Source organism: Crassostrea angulata, chromosome 6 (assembly GCF_025612915.1).
Source record: "Crassostrea angulata isolate pt1a10 chromosome 6, ASM2561291v2, whole genome shotgun sequence".
Lineage (NCBI taxonomy): Eukaryota > Metazoa > Mollusca > Bivalvia > Ostreida > Ostreidae > Magallana > Magallana angulata.
In genome coordinates, this window is record NC_069116.1 from 3,900,635 (window position 1) to 3,927,257 (window position 26,623).

Genomic DNA, 26,623 nt, shown 5'->3' on the forward strand with positions numbered 1-26,623 from the left:
TCATTAAGACTTTGATAATATTTTACACCTATTCTATTCAGTATTGAAATATTTCATACAGTATTGGGAGATTGTTGTAACTCTAAATTCTGTCGACAAAACTATTTGGTTTTCATTTTTTAAAATATTTATACATATAGATAACGGCACAAAAACTACTTACTATCATTGTTTTCAACCAAAACGTCTTTGCCAAGAGGCAATGGATCTTTAGTTTGTAATGATATTGATTTTGCTTCATTACTCTTCTCTTGCTCTAAAATAAATTGCGACAAAAAAATTAAAATGTTCATGCAAACATGTTATTAAGTTTACAAAAATATCGTGTATAGATTATTATCTTAGTTTCATGTCGTTGCGAAAAACTTGCTTAGCATTTTCTATTAGTATTTGTCATATAGTTCAATGTTCTCTCTTTAGACAAAATCTTCTATAAAAGTATTATTCCATTGAATCATTATAATAGTAATAAAGTATATTGAAGGTGTTAATCAGTTGCCTCATAAGGATAACTTAAATATTCTATATTTGTATTTAAGATGATTATTGTTTTCATTGTTCATCATTATTTCAGGATTGTTTGCTAAAAAGGGCTTTATGTGATAAATATTTAATGGTGATTTGAATGAAATTTTTCTTATACCAAAATGTTGACATAACTCAAATAATTAACGAATTAAAAAACCCTGAACTAAAATATGTAGAAACACCTTGAAAATAGTTACAAAATTTTAATTCATTCCGTAAATTAAAAAAACGGTGGGGAAAACAGTCACGTGATTCACAATTTCTATTTTATCAAATTGTTCACTGTGCATTGTAAACACATTAGTATATATATCAAATAATAAAAATACATAGTATTGGATTGATTTGCAACTGAAAGTTCCTAGTTGTTGTCATTTTCTGTTACTATTACTTCTAAAAAGCATTTGTACTTTGTCTATTTATATAAATATTTGTTTATAGAAAAAGCGTTCATTTTTAATGACAAAGGAATCAAAAGGAGACATTACATAGAGATACATGTACATGTATCATGATAAGATAATGATAATTGTTCCAAGCATTGATATATATCTTTTCAAACTGGGTCTTATTGATAAAATTGCAATTTCTCAAGAGTAAAAATTCTAATCAACATTTTAGATTATATGCCTTTTTAATGATACTAGCTTTAGGCAATGTTTGTTATTATATTTTACTTTGTAGAAAGAATTATTTTGTATAAATGTATAAATATTGTTTTATAAATGAACAATTTGTCACATTTATTTACATTCCAAAAGACAAATTTATTTTTTTTCAAAAATCTCTCCACAATTTCTTTTTCAAAATCTATATAATTTTTTTCACTAAAAAGTTATCTATTGTCTATTGACCTATTATATATTTTACTTTTTATCAAATTTTCTACATCCAATTTGCTTTGGTTTTCGATAGTTTCTTCATCATTTTCTGCACTTTTGTCTTCCTCTTCTAAGTTTTCTAAAAAGTAAATCAAACTCAATTATACAATATTTTAATATACATGAAAGTCACCCATCCGTTTAAACATGTTCAGAAATTTGAATAGCATTCAAAATGTAAAATAATCATAAAAATGGTCATCTAAATAGAAAGATTTGTATCCTTTTTAACATGATGAAGAATGAAATAAAAATGAGAAAAAAGAAAGTTTATGTTAAAATGAAAATTTACTCATTTTGACACTCAGAAATTACAAAACAAGTGTAAAGGTAATTACAAGAGCCTTCTGTGTGTTGACAGTCTGATGAATTTAATGTGGCTCTTTAAAAGAATAAACTGAACTTTATTTATTTTACAACGATTAATAAACAGGTTCAACAACTTAGATTAATATCTCTCGTTGGCACGGATGTTAGCGCGAGGGGGTTATTGTTTAAAAGAATATAAACACGATTTGAGCTCAACATTTGATGATTATAATAGATGACGTAATAAAATAAAATACTTCTCAAAAATGTAAACATTATTAGTCTAGTTACAAGCGAGATAGAATATCAGAATTGTTTTTATCTTTTAAACAGAGATTTACGTATACAACAAACAATTTTAGTTTGTAACTCGACTTTTCAAATTCAACTATTTGCTAAACATTAGCAATGTCTTACTTAACTATTCAATGAAGTAGGATGGGTAATAACTCGACACTGGTTGATTAAAAAGCAAACCGAATTTATGTGATTTCTGCTTATTGTGTCATTTATATCTGCCTATAATCTCCAGGAACCTTTATCATTACAGATTGCTTCAGTCATTATTCAGTAAAATGAAAACAACAGTCTTCAACCTAGGTTTGAAGTTTACGAAATGTGTCAGAAATGGTTACAATTGTCATTTCTGTTATCAACTTAAATTTAAAGGAAGAAATAAGTGATTTTCATTTTTTTCTTTTCGTATATTTTTCTTTTTATAATAGTATTTTTATATAATTATATAGGTAACTGGTTTATATTATTTATTTGAATATTATATTTTTATATGATGTAATGAAAAGCTAAAAACTGTAGTACATCTGTGGTTAATGTGTTATTTTGTTAATGTATCAATGTGTTATTTTCTTTCTTAAAGTTTTAGAACATGTTCACTTCTATCTAACTAAGATAACTTCACCTTGGAAAAATATTATTGAAATTACTTCTTTTTTTTAAACACAAATTGAGGAATTGAGGTAATAAGTTGATTAAATGGTGTATAAAAAAGTGAAATAATTTGAAGGGTAAATGTTTTCGAAGATGCAGTTATACATTGTTTTGTTAGTAACACAATGTCATTATTTAACACAGTCTATACAGAAATTATGTGATCTTCTAATAAACCGATATATTGTTTATGCAGTGTATACTGTGAGATCAATGATAGCGTTAATAGAGAAGGAACCCACTTTAAAAATAAAAATGAAAAATTTTAATACTTTGAGCTGAAATCTTGTGTATGTCTTTATAAAGTTATTCGATGCTTATGAAATATTATTGTAATAACTTTAAGTGAATTATAATATGGACCGCGTCCCTTTGCTTTAAATTAGTATATTGGGGAAAGAAATCTCACGCTTTATTATACCAACTGTCTTTTTAAGCTATTCATTTATTTACATTACTGTTACATTAATGCTTAGAAAATACTTAATTTTGAACAAAATGAGTTTATACAAAACGCATTTATGTCGAGAACCTTCAATATTTGTGCAAACTCTATATACATCCACATTCCTTTTGTTAAATGGATAAATCATATCTGAAATAAATGCAACTTACTATTTTTCCTCCTTTTTCTCTCTTTTGGGAAATACCAATTTGAAATCTTCCATCGTTTTGATGCTTTTTTTCTTTTAATTTTACTTTGTGTTTCGTTTGGCAAATCTAAAATAAATGGAAGACAAAAGATTTTATGCAAAATCGTCATCTGAGTAACAGTGGAAAACTAAAACAGAGGCAACAACCGTGAATTCGTCAATGTGACATGTCTTTGGGTATTTCTCAGATACAAAAATAAATTCATTAGAAAATGTTTAATATTATAGTACAAAACTTTATGATCGGATAATTGGAAGATGACAAGAATTCAAATATATGCATTATTTCCCTTCCATCTTCGACAATCGCCATTTTAGCTGATACCGTCATCGCTACACAACTTCTATATAAAGGCAAAAGCTAAGTCCATGCTTCACTATATTCAGGTATTTCAAAACAATGAAAGCAATTTTTTTAGAAACGTCTTCTAAAAATTATGACAACCACTTCACTAGTGAGAATATTTGACGAGAGACTCAACAAAACAGATTGGAATCCTGGCACATTTATACCACTATTTTAAAATAATAGACTCGAATTTTTGGACTTTAATACCTGGAAATCGGAAGAAAACTGTCTTTTGTTTAATTCATTTTTAACATCATTTGAATTTGGAGATTACCAATTTGTTTTTATTTTTTCTAACTCAGGCTTCGCTAATTAATAATCAAAGAAAATGCCTTTAAAAAATTCGGAAATCGTCTGAATTTTTCGGATTTTGCAATCTTGCGCATGCGCATTACATTCACGGGATGCTCTTTTTTTATGTTTCCGCAATATCACATTTGCATGGATAAACTCAAAAACGATAATACAAATACGTGTAAATTTTCATGAAAGAAAATACGGAAGATAGCTCTTGCTCAGTGCGTTTAATTTGAAAAAATTCCGAGAGTTCTGAATGTCAACATGGTGTGCATATTTAATGTATCTACATGTATTTCGTAAATGCCCGAAAAAATATGCAATGTCCACCCGTGCACGCACGGGTCGAAGTCTAGTGTATTTAAAAAAAATCCTCGATAATTGCAGAACGCTTATTGTGTGTTACTGTTATTTCATAGCAAATGTGTAAACTATACACTGTAGTAGATCGTGCAGTGGCAATATGAACTTTAGAATACGGAGTTTTTATTTGTAGAAACTGATTAAAATGTAATTTGGTTTTATTATCGCTTATTTGTTACGTTGGATGTTGTGCCGGGGTCTACAATGTGATGCAAACGTGCAGACGTAATGATCCCTGTATGAACAATACACAAGGAAGACAAACCTATTTTGGCAGGATAACAGAGATAATTTGGCAATTTTTTCAAAAGATACAATATGTTTCTTATGATTTTGGTTTCTTTTTTATCATATTTTTTAGTACAAGTTTTATCATATTTTTTAGTACAAGTTGACAAATATAATACTTCATGCAGTTAGAAATCCGAGCAACCTGTAGCTCTGATGGAAAAGCAACCGACCGTGACCTTCTCAACTGGTATATACCCATAGAAGCAGGTATTGGGCGATTAAAAACAGTATGGCGATCACATAACCATTATGATTTTTTAATCAGCTTTAAATGCTAGTTAACGAGGCCAAGTACAGATCGAGTACGCACGCTTTCGCGCAGCGGCGTTTCATTTTTATTGTGACGTCATCTTTTTGCTTGGTTGACGCCATGGCGTGATAGTTTCAACTGCAGATATTCAGCGAAATTGATATTATATTGTGGAATAAACATAAATGTCTCGAAGGGTAAGCTATATTTGGGCTCAGGTCGAAAACGTGAAGAGGGTTCAGCAAGCTTAGACCTCTGTCAGGTTTTCTTAACCCGCCTGAATATAGCTTATCATATATTTCAAGACAGTAACCATGTATTTTATATTAATGACCCTTACTATGTGATGTTATAAATTAATTTATTACTTAGATATGTCTGAATGTTTTAATAATACTTTAAAGATCACCATTTCCGCCTTTGTCAAATAAAAATAGCCATTATCTGACAAATCTGCAAAATTGGGCATACAAAAAACAGCTTTGATAAGACCCCCTGCAACAAACTAGGTGGTAAAACGGTTTTTTTGTAATTTGACCATTTAATGCCTTTTAGCAATAACTTTAATATGTAGAAAAGAAAACCCTAGGGCAGAAGTTTAATAAAGCCGTAAAAAATGTACAAAATTGAGACATTTCAAGCAAAATCCCATAGGGTCCTATGTTTAAAATTAACAAACTTTGAGATGACCCCTTAAACAAACGGTGTGGTAAATGTCTTTTCTTTTTCTTAAATTACAATAATTATATCAGTAGAAATTTATGTAAAAAATTTCATTCAAAATCTAGGGCAGAACAAATTAGACCCGGCCTCGTTAAGTATATTTGGTATTTTACCATACTTTCAACATATATACGTAGTTTTTACCTTTTGGTGATTCTTCTTCACTCATTAAACGTTGGATTTCTTCATGATTATAATCACTTGCAGTAGTATTTTCTACTTTTTTCTCGACACTTTCTGTTGAAATAAGATAGCAATATAACCTTGAGTTATTATCGTCATTTACAGTAAGTTTTGACAGCCATTAAGAACTCATACTTCGAATGCAAAATATTTAAAAAAAGTTTTTATCACTCATTTCAAAGATGTCCTAAAATAATAGATGAAAGACCCAAAAATCAAAGGAATATACATGTACTTTTCTTTTAGCCATTATCTGACAAAGATCTTCCTAAACACTTGTCGGACTGTGGATAGTTAGATTATATGTAACTTCATATAACAAAGAACTGTGAAAATTTAATTAATAAAAACCAACAAATTGAAAGATTTAGATGTCCAATTACGATGCATATACATGCATCGTATACCTTTAAAAATATATTAATAATTGGGTAAATAGAAAAGATAAACTAGATGCTGTCATTAGACAGTAATACCCGCACCCGCCCTAAATAACACGGTTTTGTACCAGTTTAATTAAAAATGAAGGTCACATGCAAGTTCTGGTAATACATTTAAAAATTATAATTTTCATAACTGAAGGATGAGATCCCTTCCTATATGATAATACACATGAGCAGCACTTAATGTGCAATTTCGGGTTGAACTGTTTACATGTGAATTTGAAGTTAATCAATAATCTTAACATTTTTTGTCTTAGAAAGTATAATGTCTATATAACTATTACAAACAAAATTAAACCCTCACCGCGGTGGTTGCCGGCTTTAGATTTGCTTCTGTGTGCCTACATGTACATAATCGTGTGCACAGATTTAGAAAAGGGGTGGGAGTGAGGGGTCCAGACCCCCCCCCCCCCCATGAAAATTCATTTATTTCAACAGTAAAATTACCAAAAATACACCTCGGACTCCAACGCCCTTACAGACATGTAATTGATCTAACTCATTGCGCTTCTATGTAAGGTAACATTTTTTGGGGGGAAAATATTATATTTATACTTTATTGTTTATTTCAATAGGAAGTATACATCACAATATGCAGATGTCTTGTGCCACCTTAAAGCTATTATTTACCTTATTAACTTGAATAGTGCAAGGGGTTTTGAAGAAAAGGTCATAAAAATACATGCATGTTACAAATAACTTATCTCTGTCTGAAGTTACGTACACAACACAGGTCTACAGGTCTCAATACATAGAGGTCGGAACCGAGGGGGCTGGGGGGGGGGGGGGGGGGCTTAGCCCCCAATTTTTGCACACAGCATCATAGAGGGTTCAGCCCCCCCCCCCTAACTTTTTCTCGCAGGAAAGATAATTGTTCCTAAATTTACCTTTAAAAGATGGAAATATTTAGATGTTGGAGTCATAGGTATACTAGCGCCCCCCCCCCTCCTTCCCTCACGGATTAGGAATTTCAAAATTTGGGTAAAGAATTTTGGTAGGTAAGAATTTATTTTTTCAAGTTTTTGGGAATAAGGTTTGTTTTTGTTTTGCCTGTCAAAATTTTTGAGGATTAGTCTAGCCCCCCCCCCCCCCCCCTCACTTTCAATTTGCTTCCGATGCCACTGCAATAGTTGGTACTACTTTTACCCAGCTCTTCGATTAGATTTCATGTTGTGTATGCATACATGTATGTGTTTTTCATATGCAGAAAAGGATTAATTAACATGCATAAACATTTCCTTTGTGATAATCAGCTAAAGGCATTCATATTGTGCTCTAATTGGATTATCATTATGATGTTGACCAATATAGGTAAGCATAATACATCTATAGTAGCACAATATTATGAGACACCGGTATGTACATAAGTATTACTTTCACTTTCTAAATAAGTGATCTCCCTTTGCTAGCATACTGTATCATCATCTTTGAATATTTAAATAACTTATCATCGTTATCTATCCTATCGCATTTGTAAAGTTTCTGTCATTTTAATTACAAAAAGTTATTTTTTCATTTGTCAGACTTACACTATTGAGTTGACCCCACCCTGTAACAATTTCGTATTAAACATGTTGGGACCAATCTCCCAAATGGGATATAATAGCCCATTTGGGATATAATAGCCCAAATGGGATATAAATTTAAAGTGCAAAAACTGAAAATTTTTGATTTTGAAATTTTTGATATAAATTCGCGTTAGAATATATGAAATACAACAACTTTTTCTGTAGCTGTACTATTACTGAGATTGATCCCTCAGTATATCCAAAACTTCTTGGGGATCAATCTTACAAACTATAGACATTTAGAAATACTTATTAACCAAAACTTGTTGCATTTTATTCACAGTAACGCAGATTTATATAAAAAAAATTTAAATAAAAAAAAAATCATTTTTATATCCCATTTGGGCTATTATATCTCAAACGGGCTATTATATCCCATTTGGAAGATTGGTCCCAACCTGTTAAATTTGTGTATTACATGTATAAGTAAGTGTAGAGACTTATCATTTTTATATGAGTTATAATAGGAAGGAAGGGGTCTTTTTTTTCTTAATGTATTATAATGCATCAAATACAATATAGGCCATGACCCTATGGAATTGTTCTGACCCAATGAAACGGCTGCGTTTTACAAAAGAACTTAAGACTTACGACCAAATTAATGAATGTTAATAAATCACAAACTAATAAAAAAAATTAGTCTTCTGAATGGAAAATGGAATTATGGAAACTCAAATATGAGTAAACAAATTATTTGATGTCATGTTTTAACTTTAAAGGTCATTTTACAAGACTGTAAATATTAACGACTTTGTCGTAAGTTCTTTTGTAAAATGCAGCCCTGGAAAATACAAAATATCTTCTTATGTCATTATGATGCATCAAATTGTGTAAGGTACATGACCCCCAGGTGTTGTCTTTAACCCCCCTCCCCCTTTATGAATTAGGAAATGATGATACACTGTATATTTTGATAAGTTTTTAGATCTTCATCCCCAAACCGTATAATTTATTCTTGCTCTTTGTGTCATTGCACATCAAATTGTATATAGGTTAATTATGCCCCCTTGGAGACACCCTGACATTCTAGAATAAGAAATATTAAAGTATTTTATCTTATTCATATGTAGTGTTTGATCCATGTCGGTAATTCCTAGCCTAATGATGACACTGCTTTGTTTAGAAGACTTTACAATTGCCCAAAATAGGCAAATACACATGCATATAACATTTTGTTTATAAATCTCAAAAATTATATTTTAAGCAATTTCAAAAATGTTAATGTGCATAAGGAGAGAAAAAGCAATCAAGAAATGATTTAAAATTTGCTACTGTACACAAGTAAGAAGAATGACTGAATCTTTAGAACCAGGTTTGATTGGGGATTTGTGGATGTGGTGTATAAACATTTATAATTTGAATCATTTCTTATTAATTTTAACTTGTCTATGAATATTAGTTATTGATCCCAAGGTAGAAATATGGCTTCTGATCATATCTGAATAGATCATTTGTCAATTATGCAAGGTGTAATGTGATTTTTTTAAGAATAACATTTTTTACCAGTTTATAAAACTTTTAGACCCCAAATTTTATTTTGATTTTAATGGATCATTCGACAATGAAGAAAAGTGTAAATGTAAGGTTATTTTCATTTTATTAATAAGCATAATAAATGCAAGTTTTTTAAATTTCATTTTATCTATAGTTTGAGGAGGAATACATACTCGGATCCAGAAAATTTTCCAGTGGGGGGCGACAGTTTATATTTGAATTTGATTGGGGGTGGGGGTTCCAAGTCATATATTCGACAATTTTTTATGTAATTTAAAATAAGACTAAGCCATACTGAGTCATGAACATGAATCGTAGATTCTATTTTAAATGGTAACTTGAAAACGGACAAAGATAATAATATAGGGTTTTCATTATCATTTATTGATTGTTACTGGCAATATATAGGGTTTAAATTATTAGATTCGAACCCTGGGGTCATCCCCTTCCCCCAGGAATTAGAAATTACCATATATCTCAGAAACTGTTATAATCATGTCTCCTAAACCATATATATTCGTGTTCCTTATATCAAGGGGCATCAAATGTTATGTAGGTCATTGGCCCTTTGGGTTCTCCTGACCCCCCTCGAACAGCAAGTCCTTTAATATCTTCAAAACAGTTGAGATCCCCAACCTTAAACCATATATATATTCTTGCTCCTTGTGTCAAGGGGCATCAACGGTATGTAGGCAATGGACCTCAGGGTTAAATTTAATTTTTCAAAACTGTAATGCACATCTATAGACCAGTCCCTATAATATTCCAAGATATGATGTGTCTATCCATTAAATCATAAGAGGAGTTCTGGGATCTATGGGGGTTTTTTTGAGTGATAAACGTCAATTATCTGCTTTTATTTCACTCCCTGCATGAAATTAAAAATTTTTAAACCTTATTGCACATTTATAGGACACCCCCAATTATATCCCAAGAGATGACGTAGCTACTCCCAAAGTTGTAAGAGGAGGTCTGGGAACCATACTTTTTTTGCAAAAAAAACCCCGTCATTTTTTGTTGCCTACTGATCCCCTTAATTAAAAAAAATTCTGAAACCTGATCACACTTCAATATGACACCCCCAATCATATTCGAGAAGATCATTTGGCTACTGCAAAAAATGACGTTTTTGAAACCAGTTTTTTTTTTGTTTAAAAAACGTCATTTTTCAGCCATTTAATGACCCCTAGGACAAAATTTAAAATTTCGAAACCTTATTGCGCATCTATAAGATACCCTATAACATATTCCAAGAGATGATTTGGCTACTGTTGAAAATGTAGGAGGAGTTCGAGGAAAAAGGTTTTTTTAGTGAAAAAACATCATTTTTTTTCAATTATTTGATCCCCAGGACTACCATAGAATTTTTGAAACCTTTTTACAAAACAACATGACACCCCTAAGAGTTCAGTTTGCTGGTTTAAAAGATGTAAGAGCAGTCTGAGAAAGTAAAACGTGACAGACGGACGGACGGACAGACGGGCGGACCAGGGTAACAACAATATACCAGAACTTTCTTTAGAAAGTGAGGGTATAACAAACAAAGTTCTTTTTCGACATACATGTATATCCAAAGCATAATTAAGATCATGTTTATCAATGGGAAGGCAAACGTGAAAAAAATTACATACTGCATTTTTCACTGGAAACTGTTGTTAACTCTTGCCTTTCTTCTGACCTGTTTGTTTCTTCCTTACTCGAATTTTCCGGTGTTGTTTCTATTATGGACATAAAATAGAGAAATTATTAAATAATCAACGACCTTGGGATGTTAAGCATTTATTTCGGGTATATGATTGTATTTGCGATAAATTTAAACATGATTTTCGAGATGCTTCATGTTGTGGGTAAAAACAATTATAACGTTTATTCATATGTGACCAATAGCCTCATGAATTTTCATAACCCATCTCAACTTCTAAACATCAATCAGTGAAATCTGATCACAAGTGGTAAAATTATGAAAGAAACATGAACAAAATGTTAAGATCAAAGATAATTCTAGTTTTGCTGGGAAAAAACCCCGGTGGTTTTTGTTTCACACCATACTGAAAAATGTATTGAAACAATCCCCCGATGATATGAAATAAATGTCATTACTACTTTCTGCATGACATTATCGTAAATGATCCTATTCTGAAAAAAATACATTTACATGGCAAGAAACTTCACTAAATGCTATAAACATAAGGTCCCCTTTTTAAAGTCAATACATGAGAGTGGGCTACGTGAACTTCTTGCTCCAGGATTTTTTTAATTGCAAAATTCTGATTAGCTTTAAGCATTACAATATAGAACTAACATTGTAAACTTTCAGGTTTAAGATTTCTTTTGTTAACTTCAGTGTACACTAGAAAGGATGTTTTTAATTTATCACTAAAATATCGAAAGGAGTATATGGTTTAAAGAAATGAACAAAAAACACTTAAACTCCCTTTGTTTTTGGTTTGTTTTACATTATATTACAATTTCTAAACAATATATATAAAGAACCTATGAAGTGGAAAAATCTACAATAAAATGTGTTGATAGGCTTTTCTTTCAATCTTGTTTTTTTTTAATAACTAATTTGATCACATATAAATAAAATAAAATCGATTTTCATGACTAATATAATTCCAAAAGCGGTCAAATCATTTGTATGATTCCATTGAATTCATTCAAAGGTATATCATAAACTTTATGCAATACATATCATTAGACAAAACTTCAAACTTGACCTAAATACAGTTATACTACAATGTATCAGGGAGCTATCAGAGAGCTATACCATTATCAATAAGATGACATTATAATTGCCTCCAAACCTTTAACTATCTTATACTCATTTCAATCAAATCATTAATCTGAAACAAGCAACAATTTTATCTACAATTTAACATATATAAGCATTTATTTTTACCAATTTTATGCACCAGTTTTTCACGCTCTGCATTGTTTTTATTGGCTTGTAAAATAGGATTTGTTTGTGATGCTTTCAACAATGGTTATAAAATCAAAGAATTTTTGTAAACATGTATAACTAAATGAAGAATATAAAACAAAAACATCATTCGTATTTATTTTTTATGTAGATTTATAAACAAAACTTTGATGTTTTGACTGATTATTATTTTTATCAAGATCAGAAGCGAGAATAACTGAATAACGTGAATACTTTACCTAAACAATTGTGTGTTTCTGGTGATTCAATATCAAGCTCAGTGGTGCGTATGTTTTGTGCTGTAAAAACGTGATCAAGTAATCATTAACAATTCATTAGACTGCTTTATAAAACAATGTTTCCATTGATTCAAAGAGATTTTATTATTTTTATTGTAAAAACACCTTTTTATGTCATTTCTTACTAGAATGTAACATTGTAAAATTTACAAAAATTTATATTACGTTATGGTCAACTCAAATAAATTATACATGGAAATCATGAAATGAACATCACCAATATCTCTGATCCATTTTCGAATTTCTTTCTTTTTTATCCACCAGGCGATTCCAATAGTCACGATGATCACCAAAACCAACAGAGGCACAACAATGGCCACCACAAGACTTGAGCCCCCCTCATCGCTGGCAGATACCGTAAAGTTACTGTTCTGTGTCGTCTGATATTTGCCATGAATGTTTGTTGTGGTAGATTCCGCTCTATGGTGTGAAATATAATGGTCTCAATACCAAGCGCTTGTGCTATGTTTAAATATGTTCCATATCCCCTTCTTAATGTTAAAACATGTATTGTACAGAAGCTGAAGAAAGTGAAGTTTAACTACTTACCTATAACTTGGTAAACACCCTGGATCTAAAACAAATAATATGACTTTAACAAAATGAACTAAGTTTAATTGACTATACTTCTCAATAGAAACAACAAATAAATATGGTTGTAAAATTTCATTTTTTTTTAAATTTCAAATGTTCACTCACTGATCGGTAATACATTTAAACATGACGAAGGTTAAAAATTCATGATTGTTACACGATATTCGAAGTCGAAGGAGATGTGAAAAATGATCATTGTTGTCTATATAGTACTTACAGTTGAAGTTGAGGTTTGATTTGAAAACTTTGGGTGGACATGTTCCTGATGATATAGATTGGCAAATTCTGGCATCTAATTTACCAGTTGCACTGAATATCGGACATTTCCCTAAAAAGCATTCTAATGTATGTTAGCATGGTTAATGTTGCAATAAAGCCTAAAATTTTGTTAAAAGGTAATATTTATCATCTTTGATATAAGCTACTTTTTAGGATGGATATAAGGATAGGTTGTTTAACCTACCTGCTTCAATCCAGATTGGGCTAGTACAGAGTTCACGTAACTGACCATCTTCTGTCTTCAAACAGTGATAGTTTTCCAATGTTGGGCACTTATTGATATTAGACCTCGATGTCCTCTCTTCCGATGTATTTGAACATTGTTCAATGGCGACCATCGTGCAAAATATTAAGAAGAAACAAAGAAATGTAATCGGGTATGAGCCTTGTAAACTGCCTTGTACACCTGCGGAATTTGATACTTGGTATCTGATAAAATGCAATTTAATAGATTATTGTGAATACTACCAGCCGCTAGTTGAAATACTATCATTGTGTAATATATGAATAGTAAAGATAATATTTTAACAAGATAAAACTGGTATAAGTATATGTACACAAAATTTAGTATCTTATTTTTTGATCTGGTTTTTACAAAATGTGAAAACCATTTTACATAATGTGATTTAACCGTTAAGGATATCAACAGCTTAGTTTGTATTCAAGTTTATTTTTCGAGTTTCTTTTAAGCGAAGCTTCCTGTCTTTAATCTTTAAAACAAACGGAGTTTAAAACTTAAAACTTCTATAACAAAAATATATATAACTGTTATCAGATGAATTTGTCCATTCAGTATAATACTAACAAACACTGCTTTGATTAAAATAAAAAACCATGATATATTTTCCAGTAAACTGATATCAAGGTTCACATAGATTACTTTGTAAGGGACGTGAAACCCCGTCAAATCATTGTAATTTACTTCCTTCTTTTCATGACTTGCTTTGTTTATTTAAGATAATGTTTAAACAATAAAAGGGTATGAAGGTGGCAACTTTGCAGAAAAAATACATAACCCGCGTTTGCAGATTATGTATTTTTTTTCTGTAATGATCGCTACCTTCATAGCCCGCATGAATCACCACAGAAATCATTTTATTGTTTATATTTACATCTTCATTTTACCAAATTGATAAATTGATTGTAAAAAAAACAAGTGAAATTCACTAAATTTGTATTTATGTACATAAGTACGTTAGATTTATTAAAGAAACAGCCACATCGTCTCCTATGGGAATTTGAGTCTTACATCATCATGATTATTTCGTGCACTCTGTGATTTTTCTTAGGTTGCTCTGTGTTTTTTTAGGTTGCTCTAGGCTTCGACAAATCGATAAAAGGGCGTATCAATATCAGTCCTGTTAATTTCTATAGAGCTATGAATAAGCAAAAGTTTTCTTAAGAAATAGAAGAAATCATACTCGGGAGATGTTGATATTATATATCATATTCAATATATTTACATCCATCAATTATAATTCCCTCTATTTCTTACGGATATTAAATGTAATTATGACAGCTCTGTAGAAACTGACAGAACCAAAAATCTACACGTCCCGCTTATCGATTGGTCGAAACCATCAGCAACCTCAGAAAAATCACGGACTGCACGAAATGACCATGAGGATGATAGTCTCAAATTCCAATAAGAGACGATTTGGCTGTTTCTTTTATAAATCTAACGTACTGATGTACATTAAAAATAATTGGGGTAATTTTTCTCACATTTTACATTCATTATTATGTTGTCAAAAAAAGATGTAAATATAATCAATAAAGTACTTACTTTAATAATTCATGTTATGGAGGAAGCGATCTTTGTAGAAAAAATTACATAACCCGCTAACGCCGGTTTTGTTCAGTATTTTTCTGCAATGTCGCCCCCTTCATATCCCGCATAAGTTACCAAAAAAAATATCTTATTTTTTAAATATTATATGCAAAATACAAATTGATTTTGACAACGTCCTGTTTTGGAATAATTTCTATTCATTTTACACCATGTTTAGCGTTTGCTAAATTCCTTAACTTATTAATAAATATATCATTATGTCTTTTATTTTTAAGATTCCTTCAACAGTATGGTTTGTTTTATTAATGAACAATTCAATTTAGTTGCATTCAGCACAAATGATTGAAAAATTTCTTACATACAGTGATCTTTTTGCGCTTAAAATCTTTCCTCTGAGAGACGATACGTATATTGTTATCCTTTGGCCACTTCCAAGAAGAAAGACAGTAATTAACAATAGTGGTAATGATATTTGTTATGATTACAGCTTCTCTTTCGCAAATTACAGTTTTTTGATTACAGCTTCTCTTTCGCAAATTACAGTTTTTAGATGACATTTCATTTACTTTCGCCGACTCTTTTAGGTACAATCACCGTCAGTAAGGAACAACAGGATGGCTTAAATAAACAAAGACGCCATAAACATTGACGGTGGATGAACGTTTAACAATATTAAGGGAGATAACTTCAACAGTTCTTGATTATTGTTATTTAATTTATTAACAAATTTTGTATCAAATGTTAAGAAAATATGAGATGTTCTCAAATCACTCTAAATTTGCTAGTTCCTTGTAAAAAAAATCCCACCCACGCAATAAAACGAGCCTATCATTTACTATGCTGCAGTAATAATCTCTGTTAGAATATTGTTTTGATGCACGTAGCAGATTTATTACGTTATACTAATAATGCAAAATTTCTTTTTTTCTTTTTTTTTTTGGGGGGGGGGGGGGGGGGCGGGAATATCTTTTTGATTCCAGAATTGTTCATTATAAATGTCACTTGAAGTAACAGGTAATATTGAAATTTGATCATTGCTAGTTATCATTATGTTGTATAGTCGTTTTACCGGTAATGAATCAGTATGCGGTCTCGTCGTGCATGCCACTATTATTATCTGAATTCCAAATGTTTTTATTTTTTGTTTAAATCACGTTTCTTTGTCCTTCTAAAATAAGTATCAAACTTCAGAAAATGTAAAGGATGAATTACGGAGATAGTAATTTCAATGCACCCTCCATTTTCCTAGTTTCGAAAACGTTTTCCAGTATCGAATCAAGCGCCCTCTATCACTTCTGACCGAATTTTTGGGGCGGATTGGTTTCAAAAATACACTACAGGTACATGTCAATAGACTTATAAATGATGAAGCAAAAATAATTGTGGAAATATGTTATTTAAACAAATAATATGATCGTTATTTTATCGTACCGTTTTTTCGTCAAATTGAAACTGGACTTGAACAGTTTTCATTTTGCGTTTACTTACTTTAAGAAATTGAACTTTCATGAAAACACTTTAAAATTGTGATTGATGATAAGTAATTGCTATTTGCATTTGTTTTGCCCGTTTATCTATCAATATATCCAGCCAAATAATATTTCTATTGCAATGACCCGAAACTAGTGGTTGTATTTGAAGTCGTAATTTCATTTAAATCTCCATTATTATTTGATATGATGCATAATCTTATTAAATAGATTATGATTGTTCATTAATTACTAAAATGGGGTCAATAACAAACTTAATTTCATAGTTAGGTTTAGTTGTTTTCACACTTTCGTTTTTTCTGCCTAGCACTTCCGGCAACTCATATCTGGGTCACCCTTTTAATTTGTAAACAATACGGTAAATAATCATGCAAATGTCAAACAACGCCACACATTGATAGAATTTCTATTTCTGTAGCATAATTACTTAGCTGAGATTTTAAAAACCTAAACTTCGTTTTTCACCAATAATATTTCTAAAAATTATTCGATACTGGCAAATATCCATTACCGGTAAAACGACTGTATCAATTAGATAACAAAACGGTTTAAACAATTAACTATCAGATATGCATTAAACTTTTAAACATGGTATTCTTGGTCCTAAAATTAATTTTGTAAAGAAAAAATCCAATATTTTAGCTTTTATTTGAACATTTTCTTCTTTTTTAGAGAGCTCTTCAACTAAAGGCGGTAAATATAGCCTAAAATGGCCACTACCAACTAGCCCTCTTCAAAAGAGCAGATGTAATTATTTACGATGCTTTTAAAAATAAAGAAGAAGACAATATGAAGACTAACTGAAATCTTAGATTCTTTTAAAAATGTATTGTGTATTTAAGACGTTCCTTGAAGGTTTGACTTGTCAAAACTCGGTATGCGGTCATCTCAAACACGTTTATTTTGTATTGTGTGTTTGCCTGTCAACATCATTAACTTGGATACGATATCTGATTCTTCTTCGAAAGAAAAAATCCAAAACCAACATAACCATGTTCGTAGCTCTTCAAATATTCACAAGATAATAAACGAACATATGTAAACATGCATACATGAAGTTTTCTGTTATATATATTTGTTCCCTTTTCTCCTTTTTGAAATGAAAACAATGAATGTCTACATTTTCCCGATTGAATAGAAATAACAATCAACACATTTTGTGTACAACTTTATTTTAAAAAATCCGACAACTTGTTAATGCCGAAATCGAAAAAAAAAATATCGTATGTTTTTGTAAAATAAGAATGGAGAGGTTTTAAAGTGATAAATTTTCTTTTTACCAGGGCACTGCCAACGTTAAAGTTTGCAGTTGGTTTAAACAATGTTGTAAGCGTACATAGAATCGATTCAGAATTTGAAATTCGACCCCAAAACTATTTATTTTATATCAATAAGAACACCACGATCACAGTCTCCACGTTAAGGACTAGTTTCACTTCTTGCGATAGCACGCTATGACGTTGACAAGGCACCGGATGTGACTCCTCTTCCGTTCCCTAATTTGGTTCCGGTCGTTCTCAAGGGCAGCTAACTGTTTGACGATCTGTGCTTCCTGCTGTTCGTAGAACTCCAGTTCACGGTTGTAGGCCTCACGTAAGGCCATCTTGAACAGGTTTAAATCCGTGGAGCTTTCGTCACCTGTCTGAAAGTTTAGAGAAACTAATAATATCATATGAATTATTGTGAATGTTTAACAAATATCTGGAAACAATTGTTTTTTGGTGCATGGGCAAAATATTTGTCCTTTTGCTACAAAGTATTTTACATTGAATTTGTAACAAACAGTTCAGTTATATAAAAAAACCAGTTTATTGAGAAAGTTAATATTGTTTAATATCAGAAAAAATCCATGATGCAATGTACATGTATTAAAAATTCCATAAATAAAAGGAATTCGTAGGAAGGAGGGGGTGAAGCAAAGGCGTCATTAGAACCAGCTATTACAAGGGTGATTTAACTACAGAATTATTGAATTCATATGGCTTATACTGGTGGGGAAAGCGTTCGTTCACTTAATAACGCCAGTTTGGAATTATCAAAGTGTCAAGAGAGAATCTAAGAAAAAAAGTGTCTGCAAATTTTCTGTAACTCTTCATGTAAGAACAATCTATCACTTAAACAAAACATTATTCCTTTGCTCTATTGATTTACGGGTTTCGCATTGTAAAATGTGCAGCAGTGTCGAAACAATCTTTTAACAAATGTTGTAGTTCTAGGAAGTCACTCTCTCCGAACAAAACTAATTAGAACGTTTCTATGAAATCTGCGTCAATGAATTGAAGAACGAGGCCTAGTGCACATTAATGCAGCAGTCCTTCTGGTCCTGACCAGGGTGTAAATGTGCCCATGGTGTATAATGTGCCACGCCGACTCTCACCGGAATACTTGTGGCCTGCTGGGAGATATCGAAAAACTTCTTGACAACCATGTCCCGATGGAAGAGGTGTATAAGACTCTGAGTGAATTCAAGGCAACAAGTAGATAGCGGTGTTTGATAACATTACTGTAAACCTATGTTATATACACGTATATTCAAAAATATCAGTACTAGAAATTTATAATTGCATGTGCTCTCGCACGTACCGTCTTTATTAGGAGGGCTGACTGGTCGTAGCCATGTTTATATACTAGTACTATATAAACCTCCTAAAAACGGAGATATCTATATTAAAATAAAGGAAAAGATCTTAATTTTTATGTAAAACGAAATGGAATTTTTCTTTACGGAAAAAAACGTTTATAGCTAAACAAATCATTTATTAAAATATGAGGTGGATCAGATGTTATCTTTGTTGACCATCGAGTCTCTTTACTTAAGAAACCAAAGATCATTTGTTCTTTTAGAAGAACGCAAGAAGCAAGTTGTCACAAATCCCTTGCTTATAAATCACAGTATATAATGCATTTTACTAATAACAAAAAAAAGCTTTGCAATGAAAATTACAGTGTGATGAAAAATGGGGTAACTACACTATTATATCCTATTAAGTTCAATGAAAGTACTAAATCATTCAAAGCTTTTAAACCCAGGAGACCAATAGAGCAGATCAACGTATCCTTCTGTGTTCTGAAACACTGGCAACAAAAACGAGAATTTTTATTACAGCAAAATCTAAATACGAAATGAAATGTTAATATCTGAATATTTCCATCCTCTGAGACTTAATTATCACCTTCAGAAATTCAATTGTGATTACACAACTTCTAGCAAAACCGAACCATGCTCTAACTAATTTTGCTTACTTTGCCAATGCATGTATATACGCATTCTTTGAGCTTTTAAAACCACGCACTAAAGCATTAACAAGCAGTGTTCAGCGCATATAGTTAAAATGTTTTAAAATTACTGTGTTGAACAATATTTTTGTTGTTAAACTATGTCCTATTTTTACACTTTTAATATTCACTACAAGTTGACCTATAATTCGTGACCATTGAAACTTAATCTACACGGAACGCAGAATGCACGGACTGACGTCAGACTTCTAAATAATTACATAGAAGAACCGACTGTTCCTTGTATGTATACTAAACAACAAGTATAAGAGTAAGAGTCCTTTAACTCACTCGATATGAAAAATATAGTAAAATGTTATTCTTTTTTAGTCATAACTACAAAAAATATCACTTCTCTCACTTGCATCAAATTGTGTTTTGTTTGAAACTGTGTTTTTGGTTGTCTATCAGAAACTTTGCAGGGTTTAAAAAAGTCGGAAATGGAAGCTTGGTACATTACTACATACGTACACCTTAAATAAAGTGATAATTTACACCACTAGGGATGGAGGATGGTGATTAAATCAAACATTATAATATCTGGGTTTTACGGAGACACTGCCTTTCATTGAATGAAATATATATTTCACATTCAAATTGTATGCAAGATGTAAAATAATGGTTTGCATATTGACATTTTCAATCAATTGATGGAAAAACATGATACGCATTTACATATTGATTATATGTATTGATAGGTTAGATGACGAAGATATTTATTCGACTAAATCATTTATTCAATGATTTTGTTTCCATGTATTGTATCTGAATTCCGTTCATAAGACTCGCTTTACATGACTCGTTGTAAATTACATAAGGCGATGATAATCGGGGACATATGATATATCTACTGTACATCATTATTGACTTGTTGGAGGAGTGAAAGCTCGTAAAGGGAAGTCAAACAAAACTCCACAGGAAAATACTGCTGAAGACGGAGTACAATTTCTTATTTAAAACCAAATTAATCAAATATATTACGGTAAAGCACGACACAATGAATGAAACTAGACGTCAAGTAGGGACTAATATGTAGAAAGGGTAACTTGAGTAGGTCTTCGGTACAAGCTTATTATGTAAAATCAGTTCACGTGCCTTGCCTCGGTATTAGCCCGGTGGATTTTTAAAGATCAGTCTCTGATATCAAACAAATCAGTTAATCGCTCGTTGATATCACTGTGTCCTCTCTGACGAGATTCGCCACATGCTTATTCATTAAAGATAATATGAGCGCCCGCTATCCCACGTATTGGATATTGATTTAAGAGGGTCCTCTCAGGCTTGTAAGTGTTGACAAGAGGGATTTGGTTACGGTAAAATAATATAGTATAACGTCTATGAGAGGCTTCACTTCAGAGTCGAGCAATGGCGGATTAATTTCAGGAAGCTTTGCCCAAACTTTCATTATCAGTGCTAACAATAGTGGGAACGGAATATCTGGTTCTTTTTTTATATTCCAGAACATGTATGACTAAGGAAGATAAATATTAAATTGTATGACAAAGGAAAGGTCATGTTCGGATTATTTTCTAATATAAGAACCATCGACGATACAAGGATGCTGCCTCTCGTCCCAGTTTTGTTACATAACCCCCGGAGGCGTGGAGTGATGCAATTTCTTATAGAAAGCTGATATACACTCCGCGCTGCTACTTTGAAAATAAGCAAACGGCTAAAACACTCACTTCGAAAAAAAGAAACGTACTGTAGCTTCAAGACAGTAATTTTATAGTTATCATACTCATGGTGTTTTACTCGGGTTACGCCATTATCATATTTGCAATTTAAATTCGTTTGGAAAATGGTAATGGAATTTTTGTCGCAATTAAAAATTCAATATATTTTTCAAATATATTTGTAACAACCAATATCTGGGTTTTTTTTTCAACCAATCTAGTATTCTTTCAAAGTCTCCTTGGAATGCCATGAATTAAGATTTAGTAAAAATCAAATAGATATGATCCCACGCCTGATTTACATAGTATGTAATTTCAACAATTGCTTTTCCAACTCCTCCAACAACTGTTCCACGTAGTTATAGGGCCTTACGTTGTGTTTTATTGAGATTGTATTTTGGTCACGCCGTTGAACAGCTCTATAGCAACATAGTTGGTTACTTGAAATTCCAGGCGTGAATCTAAAGAGCAAATATTGGATATTGTACTTTGTCATGCTGATTTTGTTCAGCGGCTTTTTTCTGATGCATATTTAGTGAAAGAAATCCCTACATGAGAATCATTCAAGCTGCAGAATTATTTCTTTGTATTATTAACAGACCACGTTAATCTAATATACCCGATATCTTTGAACTTGTGGTGGTTTCTTGGCAACCATACGATAGCAGATTAATGTAGTAATTATTCTTTATAAATAAATACACAAAAGTAAGATAGAGATGTAATAAATCTTGATACTATTAATCATAATAAAAGACCTTTCTTTAAATTTAGAACGCATCTGGTGTGTGGAAATGAAAAACATATATACATGTATTAAAACTTAGCTGCTAGTTTGCAAGTATGAAAAAGAGCGACAATGGTAATTTGAATGAGAGCTATTGTACAAGTAGAATATATATATAATCCTTGAAAAGCCTAATCCTCTTTGATTAAGTTTATTTACAAATTATTGGAATTCAAAGTGAAACAGACTAGTTTCCTTGACTGAACAAGCGTTTGTTGAAAATCATTCCAATCGGATACAATCAGAATCTCTTTGAAATACGAAATTTTATGTATGCATCATATTGATAACTGAATATATATTTTTTGAATTCCTGTCTTTTAAGTTGTTATTACACTGAGATAAGACAGACATCAAACACTTGTGATATTTCCGATTTCAGCAGATTTGCAGTAGTAAAAGTTTCTGTTTTGTTTGAATGACCGACAGCAGAAGCGTATAACTTCTGAAACAATGTTTCATATTTATTTTTTTTTAATTTCATGAATCGATTAACTAATCCTTTTGATGATTCACGTACAATGTAGATAAAACAGTATATGACTTTTGCTTGTAGAAAATATAATATATTGCACATAAAAATGGTATTGATGTAACAGCAAAATAAACAATGGCACAAGCACGACTCAACAGGGAAGGTGTAGAATGGCTCCCAGGGACCGGACACGATATCAATGTAATGTCTTAACAGATCGTTAAAGTGAAGACGATGAAAGTTGTTCTTAAGATTGATCATAAGATAGCTAGCATTGAGTGTAATAGAAAGCCATATGAATTGAACACTGTTCCGGATAAGTATTAATACCAATGCCAATGTTGCATGTTTTTACCCGTGTAAGGTTCTGTTTCTTGAAAATATACACCACGTGACAGACCATCGCCTACATACATGTACAAGTGTATTATACATGTATAACCACTTTTATTTGCTTTCAGTGTGTCACACCTGACAAGTGAGGTATAAACCTTTTGACATCAATCTTTTCTTAATATCGGTAAGAAAATCGTAACTCCAAAGAAAGAGACGATTTCTTCGGAAAAAATCCTTTGGGATTAGTTCTATTTAGTGAAGTATGACTTTAAGATTTCTTATAACAAGAGACAACAAACACCCGTTTTTCGTGTCCGTAGAGACTAAGCCTTCACTTTATTCTAGGGGGAATACTTTGTGTAAAGCGAAGACAAACAAGAATTAATTGGCTAAACAGTTTTACAAAGGGTTAGACAAATGTATTACCGCGCATGTGCTGTTCTGTAAAGGCACGATATTTTGGCCATTGATTGGTCCTGAGTACTGTAAACCAAGTGCACGACATTTTTGCGAGGTTCACAAGAATATTTCTCGCCGCGAACCATTCCTTGCGGTTGTAGTAACAACAAGGGTCTAGATAACGCTTATCGGCGAAAATTTTCATCGCAAACCATTTTATTTCAATCTATTAAATCGCTAAATAAAGTTGCCGCGAATAAAAGTTGGTTTAAAGTATTCCCCTCGTAAATTAAATAGAGAATATCTAGCAAAAGCAATCATTTTATCAGGTGTTGGCGATTTTACATTTTTTTTCCAATGCATCCCATTCTGTTGTTGTTAAAGAGAAGAACTCGTAACCCGTTCGAACTAGTTTACTGAAACATTATTAATTTTAAATTTTGGATGACTGTACATTCATGTTGTGCCTTTAAAAAAAAAAACTTCATCCTTTTAAACAACATTTTTGTGTAAAACTGATAACTGTCGCATCGAGTGAACAAGTTTGAAACAAGTTTGAATTTTTCCTTAATTAGATAAGGAGATATTTTGGATAGAAATTGTGTAATATTGATACAATAAAATAACTCTCTTTATCCCCTCTTTTACAAAATCAAGAGATTGAAATTCTTCGTTGTTTTGTCGTTATATTTTATTTTCAGTTAAGAGAAATTTAAGCAATTCTGCTAGTTTAAAATCATAATATAGTTCCGAGTTTTTTTTTTAACTTCTTAATTCATTCTCTGATAGAGGCGGTATCTTCAATTACTTTAAAGGGTTCTTTCTTACATACTTTTCATCAGAATGATAAAGAGCATCTGATGAAAAAAGGCTCACCGTAGTGTGGCCTTTCCGACATTTCCAATGATGATATTAATGAATTTTGACATAGCTGGAATGTCGCTCTCCTGCTTGTGTTACTGGGAGGAAACTTTGCGTGAGATAACATCATTGAGATACTCTTTTTCAGTTGTTATTGATAATAAAAACCCGGCACTTCTCAGAGGAATTCACTATCATTGTATTTCATTCATGAAGCGTATAAATCGAAATTGGAGTTCTACAATTAATTAAAAAATCCAAAATCATGAATCTCAATCCGGATTTTGGCACGAGTCGGCTGAAGGAGGTGACTAATTACACCAATGTTCTAAATCTCTATTACTAGATCCAATGATGTTATGAGAGAGAGAGAGAGAGAGAGAGAGAGAGAGAGAGAGAGAGAGAGATGTTTAATTTTTTTTTATTAAAACATCAAAATCGAAAATAAAAATTTTAATCTCACGTACCTGTTGAATTTCTGTACTAAACTTCTGAGGCTGTGCGTGAACTTCGGCTACTAACAAAACGGCGACCACGGCTGCATATAACTTTAGCACAAAGACAGATTGAGTGAGTTCCATACTGAGAGTATCAAGAAAGCAGAGTCCTTAGTCGATGAAGTTCTGGTTGCTCTGAGTAGTCCTTGATTAAGTTGCGAGTTCAGAGCGTGTGTCTTAAAACCCAGATCTGTAATGAACATTTATAATGACGCGCCCACTGCTCACCGCCTCCTAGTGACGCCATCGATGACATGGTTGGATCCTGGGAAAGGAATATCTGTTAACATTCTCAACAGGTGTATTAATAAAAGGAAATACAGGTTTAATTAAACATTTTTGAAACTCGAAAGGTTGATGTTTTCAATTGTATTTTTCAACAAATTACAACATTCACTTTTAAAACATTGGTATTGAAAAAAAAAATCTTTATCGTTTTTTTTAATTTCAGATCAAAGCTTTACCAGTTAAACCAACTTTATCAAAAGAATTACTTTATTTATTTTTATTTATTTCGATTAATTTTTCTTTTCAAATCAATTGATTCCTACAATCTACTTATTTACAAAATGGCTATGACTAGTTCAAGAGTACGTTTCGCAAATGGTTCATACACCTTGATGAATCTCCCTGCTGTGTTTTTTTAATAATATATCTGTAAATATATATTGTATTCCACATGTTTAAGGAGACTATGTACTATGTGGCTAACACAGTAACCAGCAGATAATTTTAGATATGATTTGTTAAGCTATAAACTATCATTTAATAAAGAGAAAATCTACATATTGCATGTTAAAAATTTTAATAGTCTGCTATATAGAGCTCTTCTTTTTAAGGAGGTTAATATAGCCAAGAAACGTCACGACCATCCAGACCTCTTAATTTGTAAGTATTTAGTATTTTTTTTGATAAGTTGTAATAAGATTCAAATCGTGCATTTGATGACAATGGAAAGTCCCCCAAAATATAATTTTAAAAAAGAATTTTGTTGTTTAGTATTTCTGTATAAAATTGGCAGCAAAATGAATGCAGGCAAAGAAAAGAACCTTATGAAAGAGTACCTGCATTTGTTGTAATGACATAAGATTGAAATGATCTGATCTGATCTGAAATGATCTGATCTCTTCGTTAGTAGATTTCTCATACATAGTACATGCATCTTGATTGCGATTCTCCCGAGCACACAAAAGAAGGTAATCACGGACTTTACAAAATAGGATAGGTTTTATTTAGACGTATCAAATGCCACCAAAAAATGTTATGATTTACATGCTAAAGTCATTTTATTACTTGCAAAAAGTGTATATGGCATAACAATTGTATCTTATCTTTAATTTGAAATTCACTCGTAATAAAACAACATATAGAGTGTGACAATAGATAGTGTTAACAAGTGTCATCGCGACAATAGTTTCATGACTAGTCCGACATATTTTACCTATTCCTACAAGTTTTCCTACAAGTTGTTTTTTGTCCGCATGCATACATGCTTGCCGCCCATGGAAAGAAATATATGTTTACCGTATCTATCTACATATTCAGTAATTGTTTAAATGCTTGCAACCTAAGGATCATGAGTTGTCCATTTAAGCAAACGATCTTGTTATTTATATTTTAAAAGTTTTATTCTTGTCGAGACTCTGAAGCGTCCCCTCA

The 26,623-nt window shown here is 31.6% G+C and overlaps 2 protein-coding genes across 2 annotated transcripts; both read right to left on the reverse strand.

The window, feature by feature from the left end:
- Positions 1 to 12,663: 12,663 nt before the first annotated feature.
- On the reverse strand, positions 12,664 to 13,713 carry LOC128190809 (uncharacterized). The gene is made up of 4 exons (XM_052863010.1): positions 13,560 to 13,713; positions 13,314 to 13,424; positions 13,052 to 13,076; positions 12,664 to 12,922 (listed from the first exon to the last, which is right to left on the reverse strand). Exons 1-4 carry the CDS (start codon positions 13,711 to 13,713, stop codon positions 12,664 to 12,666), a joined length of 549 nt encoding a protein of 182 aa, XP_052718970.1.
- A 4,097-nt stretch (positions 13,714 to 17,810) lies between these two features.
- Positions 17,811 to 25,160, reverse strand: LOC128189513 (uncharacterized). The gene is made up of 2 exons (XM_052861149.1): positions 24,935 to 25,160; positions 17,811 to 18,299 (listed from the first exon to the last, which is right to left on the reverse strand). Exons 1-2 carry the CDS (start codon positions 25,046 to 25,048, stop codon positions 18,090 to 18,092), a joined length of 324 nt encoding a protein of 107 aa, XP_052717109.1. The 5' UTR covers positions 25,049 to 25,160; the 3' UTR covers positions 17,811 to 18,089.
- Positions 25,161 to 26,623: the final 1,463 nt, after the last annotated feature.